Source organism: Musca vetustissima, unplaced genomic scaffold, assembly GCF_032173495.1.
Source record: "Musca vetustissima isolate MV318-11 ecotype Yass unplaced genomic scaffold, APGP_CSIRO_Mvet_v1 utg10441, whole genome shotgun sequence".
Lineage (NCBI taxonomy): Eukaryota > Metazoa > Arthropoda > Insecta > Diptera > Muscidae > Musca > Musca vetustissima.
The window spans coordinates 27,237-33,438 of record NW_026880011.1 but is presented as its reverse complement, the minus strand read 5'-3'; the positions used below and the strand labels follow the sequence as shown (position 1 = coordinate 33,438).

The window sequence follows — 6,202 nt, the reverse complement described above, 5'->3', positions numbered from 1 at the left end:
TCTACTAGGGTTAAATTGGTAAAATTGACATGGGTTCTAAAAGCACATTTTGCCGTCCAAAAGTATAATAGATCAACAAATCTATCTTGTTGATTTGATTAGTTTTCATGCTGATGTAGTTCTCATGTCACATAAGAATGTAATCCATTCTCATGGGGACCAAAATATAGTAATTTTAAACTGGACCAGACAAATCAAGAATTTTTAACCATATATATGCGGGATGGTGACAACATACCTGTCACACATAGCTCACATTCATTTGAACATAACATAGTTGCATTATTTGATATCCATTCCGTGAAACTCCCAACCCTGCCAGTGATTCCGAAACAGCTGATTGATTTCAAGTGAAAACATATGATTTTTTACAATTTTCTTTTGCTCACATTCTAAACATTTTCAAATATTTGCTTTTGTGCACTTTTCCTCGCAGATTTTCTTTAAAAGCACATTCGCCTCCAGATAGTTGAACGTTTCTTTGCTCAATCCTAACAATTTGCCAACCCGAAACAATAGGAACTGACCACGCAAATGGAGGAATTTAAGAAACCATCGCTTCCTGTGGCGCCGGCGAAGATAGAGAAACCCAAGGAAGAATTAAAGAAACCAATCGCCGAAGATAAGACTAAAGTAAAAGATGAGGCGCCAAAACCTCAACCGGCAACAAATAAACCACCTCAAACATGTCCCTATAAAGTTCCACTCTGGTCCAAGAATCCACCCAACGAAAGCAGTTACTCATTTGAAGTTCTTAAATCTGGACAAATAATCGATGGAGTTAAAAATTTACAAACAAAGGCATTTTGGACATTTGGTCGCCTACCGGAGAATGACATTGAAATGGCACATCCAACCATTTCCCGGTTTCATGCTGTTCTACAGTATAGACCTAAGAAAATTGAAACACAAACGGAGGAAAATGATGACGAAGATGATGAGACAAAAGAGGAGGATGAGAAAAAAGAAGAAGCTGGTGATAAAGGGCCTCCAGAAGGATGGTATATTTATGATTTGGACAGTACCCACGGTACGTTTCTAAATAAACAGAGAATTCCACCCAAGGTGTATATACGAATACGTGTGGGTCATATGTTACGTTTGGGTGCCAGTACACGGTCATATATTCTGCAAGGTCCACCGGAAGACGAAGAACCCGAATCGGAATTGACAATAACGGAGTTAAAGGAAAAAAGACAGAGAGATTTGGAGGCTGCAGCATTGGAAAAGAAACGTTTGGCCGAAGAGGCTGCAGAAAGGGAACGTAATGAGGGATGTAGTTGGGGCATGACTGATGACGCTGACGAGGAAACAGATTTGACCCACAATCCATTTGCTGCCACAAATAATGAAGAACTTTTCTTAGACGATCCCAAGAAAACGCTGAGAGGCTATTTCGAACGTGAAGGTTTAGAGTTGGAATATAAATGTGATGAAATGTCAGCGGGATCATATGTCTGTCGTGTTGAGCTGCCCTTGGATGATGACAATGGGCGGTCAATTGTGGCCGAAGTTGTACACAAGGGCAAAAAGAAGGAGTGTGTGGTGCAATGTGCCTTGGAAGCATGTCGTATTCTCGATCGTCACGGCGTCCTACGACAGGCTAATCAAGAACCACAGAAACGTAAACAAAAATCTAAAGATTCCGATTCAGATGATGATGAGTTTTGGGATCGTACCGGCGATGTGGCCAGGAAGAAACAAAGACGAGCAAATACGACAGCGAATGTAACGCTGACATATGATGATTTGGTAAGGGATGGAGGGGGTGATTTGAAATGTGCAAATTTTTTATATTTGAAAATGTTTTTTTTTTTTATTAGCTGAAACAAGAGGAAGAGCTGAACAAAGAACTCCAACAAGTACAGGCCAATATCGTGGCATACCAGGAGAAGAAAAAACAACTTAAAACACAAAAAGAAAAGGAGGAATCCAATGACGATCTGGATAGTTATATGGAGAATTTGCAAACAAAAGAAAACCCGGTGGATAAAATTGAAATAAAGAAGTTGAGGGTAAGTTATTTTTAATTTCATTTATAAAAATTGGTCACCTAACAAATAGAACCCAAAACGCTATCAAAAGAAATTATAAAATCTCAAAAATAAATCATCATATTTTATCTCTTCCAGCTTGAAGAATTACGACTGAAAACAGAAATTCAACGAAATCAAAGACTTCTAAAGATAGCCAAACCAGTTGATCTGCCATTCATGAGAAATCCTTTGGAAGGTCACAAAAATGAATCGGCCCAAGGAGAGGTGAAGAAAAAACAATTGCCAATGATTGGTAAACGTAATCAATTTAGTAAATTTAAAATTGTCAAACCACAAGAAAGCAATAAAAGTTCAAAACCCTCAGCTCAATTGGCATCCGACGAAGAGGAAGTTGAAGAAGAAGAACAAAGTAGAACTGAAACAAAAGTTGTTAAAGAAGAGCCAATTAAAGCTGAGAGTAAAGTTAACATAGATGAAATCTTCGAAAGAAATCCAGAAAAGAAAGAAGACAAACCAAACTTGACGAAACCATCATTGGATAATGATGAAGAAATCAGTGAAACACCATCACAGCAATCCCCAAAGGTGGAGAAAATTGTGGAAAAAGAACCTGCAATTGTTAAGGATGATATAGTATCGGAAACAAAACCTGTCGAAGTAATCCCAGACCCTGCTAGTAAAGAAGATAGAGGCGCAACAAATACGGCTGCCTCCACTGAAAGCTCCAAAAAGCGAAGACAACGCAACCGACAACGCACTAAACGTGAAGCAGACATGGACGATGACATTGAATATGAATCATCAGAGAAATATGCGAAATGGGTACCACCAGAAAATCAAACTGGAGATGGTATTACAGAATTAAACAAGAAATATGGTTATTAAAAAATATTTCATTGATTTTATAAAAAAATATCAGTAAAAATAAGAATAAAAACGGATAAAAATATTTTTACAAATATTTTTTAAGACTCTCAAATATGGAATCTGTGGAACAAATTGATAAACACATAACCAAGCTTTTTATGTTGTTTTTTTACTTTATTTACTATTCTCCTCCATTTACTTCTTACGTTCATAAGGAAATTCATAAACTGGCGCTGAATCCTTGGTGCCACGGCTCTTTTTCTTGGGTTTCAGCAGACGAGGCTGTTGCAGGGCTCGTTTGATTTCTAGCTTCTGCTGAACCAAAGCCAATGCTTTTTCACGTTCAATACGTTTTGATAGCTCCTGATATGATTGTAATTTCAATTGATTGGCCTTTTTGATTTCCTAAAAAGGAAAAGGAGACAAATTAATAAATTTGATTCACCTAAATATCCCCACCTCATACCTCTGGACTCAATGCAGGAATTTGTAACTTTTCCAAATCCTTCAGACGTGGACGATTTGTTTTCCTATCCAACATACTGGGGTGGGTTTCTAAACGTTCTGCCAATTCCATATCACTCAGTTCCTTTGCCTCAACATATTCACCATTTTTCGGCTCTTCATCGAAGAACAAATGCTTATTGGGCACAGTGTTGGCAAAGTCGATCATATGTAGCTGTGACTGTAAGCGTTTAATTTTCTTCGCTTCCATTGTACGTTTCATGGTAATATATTTGATATCTTGTGTCTCCATCAGTGCCAACTGTTCCTTACTATGTTCATCCTTTTCCACATCTTCATCGTGATGTTCGCCATCGTGTAACTTGGAACGTATCATATGATGATAGAATTCATCGGGATTTTTATTCAAGGCCCGTTTGTGCAATATTTGAAGGGTTTTAGCCTTGCGTTCTGCATCTCTAGCCCGTTTGCGATAATCTTTTTTCTTTTCTAAGAGTCCAAGGTGTGCACGTGCCTCTGGCTGATGTCTTTCTCTGTGCACCTTTTGATTACTTTTCGACGCCTTTTTCCACGAAGACATTTTGAGGATGGTTTGGTGTAGTATTTAATTTTTAATATTACAATTTATTTAACTTTTTCAATAGCTTCAACAATCAAACGAAAACAAAACACAAGCACATGTGAATTTGTAAACATTGGATGACAGTTTGATTTTCACAAACAGTGTTGTCAAATTCAGAACGAAAAAAAAACGCTAAAAACATGAATTCACTAAAAGGACTCTTACGTGATGTGAAATCGAAAGGAACAAGTCTAGTATAGGATCTATTGAAATTTTTACCACATATATGTGCCTCCAAAGTTCCGTTGGTACCCTTGTATTATATCAAGATTTTTACAATTTACTAGGGCAATGTGGGTATCAATTTTAAGAGTTAAAATTCCTCCGGACCATTTATCAATTCTGAAAAACAATATGGGATTTGTGGAGATTTAGTACTTTATCCTACGGAACTTTGGAGAACTATATCTTCGAAAATACTGATTTCAGCAAGAAAAAAAGTGTACCGTTGTAATCAGGGCCCAAGGACTACATGTGGTAAAAATGTCAAAATGATCCCCGCGAGGGGACCTAAACTAGATTTAGAACAAGGAAATATTTTACGTAACATTTAAGCCACTCTTTGGTTCCGTAGTAGTGGGTTTCGAAGGTTGCTGTGATGACTTGCCACTATGTCCGACTTTCATCTTCCCTGTGGTAGCCATTCCTTTTGCGTCTGGTTGCTGTTTCTCATCCTCTGCTTTGCTATATAGCTGTCTCATTATTTGATCCAGTGAGTTTCCTTTGTCGTCGGCTTGGTAGAGGTTCCGGCAAAGGTAGCCACTGTATGCGAGGTAGGAATTTGGCCAATCAGAAGTTCCCTAGAGGACTTGTGGGGGTTATTTTCATACCTTTTGACGACCTACAGATGCTTCTTTATCCACCTGAATTCCTTCTTACGGAACATGTTGGTTTCCTTATCTAAGTATCGCTCTCAATAACTGCCCTTCGATTTGCCTTCTTATCAATCGCTTCTTTTGGTTGCAGGAACCGACAGCGAAGGTTCCAAAGTGGCTTTTGTGATACAATAATTGATTTGTGGAGGACCTGAGGCAAGAACTTGGTAACTAAACCTAATACTCATCGGATAGCGCTTGATTTGTGGCGGCTGAAACACTGGGGAATAGACATCCAGTGGCTGTGAAGAGGATGCGGATGAACACCAACAAGAGGCGATGAAACGGTCTCATAAAAAGGAATCAAAGCATAGCAACATTGCTACTTAAATAGGGGTTCCCGATGACTGACGAGTGGCAGTCATTGACTGCATTTATCGCGATGGGTGTATCAGTTAAGATTATTGCTTGTAATCGATCGGTAACTTAATGACTTCTTCTGGACTGCTGGTGGTTGAAACCTTCGGTTAACTGAAATTGTTGCGGATTGACTTAAGAAAGCAGTTAATTACATCTATCCACTTTGGAAGGTTGTAAGCAGACTGTTGTCATTTCTAAGACACTTGTTCAGCAGCTGTTAATTTTTTTTTGGCCGCGTCGCATTTGCCGAAAAATGGCTCGTGAGCTGAACATATCGCAATATTCTATTCGGCAAATATCGAAAAATGAGCTCGGGGTAAATCCATTGAAATTTCAAAAAGTGCAAGAACTAACACCACAAAAGAAAGAAAATAGATTCAAAAGAGCTACTTCGTTTGGCCGAAAGTTGTGAACTGCCGAATTTGGTATTCTCCGATGAGAAAACATTCGTTGTCCTGCAGTTTGTAAACAAACAAAATTATCGTGTTTACTTGCCAAAGAGGTCAGCTGAAAATTTGCACCTTTGGTGGTGTGGGCCGTCATAACAGCTAATGTGGGTGTGGGCCGTCATAACAGCTAATGGTCGCTCTCCGCTCTTATTAATCGACCGTGGCATCAAAATAATTGCCGAATATTATCGCGAAAATATTCTGGAGGGTTTATCAAAGCCTAGGACACGCAAAAATTTTGGCCGCAGACCTTGGACATTCCGAAAGGACTCAGCAAGCGCCACTCAAGAATGGTTACAAAATGAGGTTCCTCGCTTCATTTCCAGCACACAATGGCCACGAAAATCTCCGGATACCAATCCGTTAGACTCTTGCGCCTGGAGTATTTTAGAAAGCAATATTGGCACTAAAAATACCAAAGTGTCGATCACCTTAAGCAAGCGCATGGCCCATAATTAGCCGTTTGAAGGCCATAATTCGTGCCAAAGGTGATCAATTCGAACAAATCTAAACTTATTCTAAAATTTGATGCTATTTACGACATTTTTTACTTTCATTCAATAAAAT

General features: G+C 38.7%; 2 protein-coding genes across 2 annotated transcripts; one reads left to right on the top strand and one right to left on the bottom strand.

The window, feature by feature from the left end:
• Positions 1-534: 534 nt before the first annotated feature.
• On the top strand, positions 535-2,886 carry LOC133325267 (kanadaptin). The gene is made up of 3 exons (XM_061534056.1): positions 535-1,752; positions 1,824-2,015; positions 2,133-2,886. The coding sequence occupies exons 1-3, from the start codon at positions 535-537 to the stop codon at positions 2,880-2,882; spliced, it is 2,160 nt and encodes a 719-aa protein (XP_061390040.1). The 3' UTR covers positions 2,883-2,886.
• Positions 2,887-3,059: 173 nt separating this feature from the next.
• LOC133325264 (probable U3 small nucleolar RNA-associated protein 11) lies at positions 3,060-3,911 on the bottom strand. Its single transcript, XM_061534053.1, has 2 exons — positions 3,331-3,911; positions 3,060-3,269 (listed from the first exon to the last, which is right to left on the bottom strand). The coding sequence occupies exons 1-2, from the start codon at positions 3,907-3,909 to the stop codon at positions 3,060-3,062; spliced, it is 789 nt and encodes a 262-aa protein (XP_061390037.1). The 5' UTR covers positions 3,910-3,911.
• Positions 3,912-6,202: the final 2,291 nt, after the last annotated feature.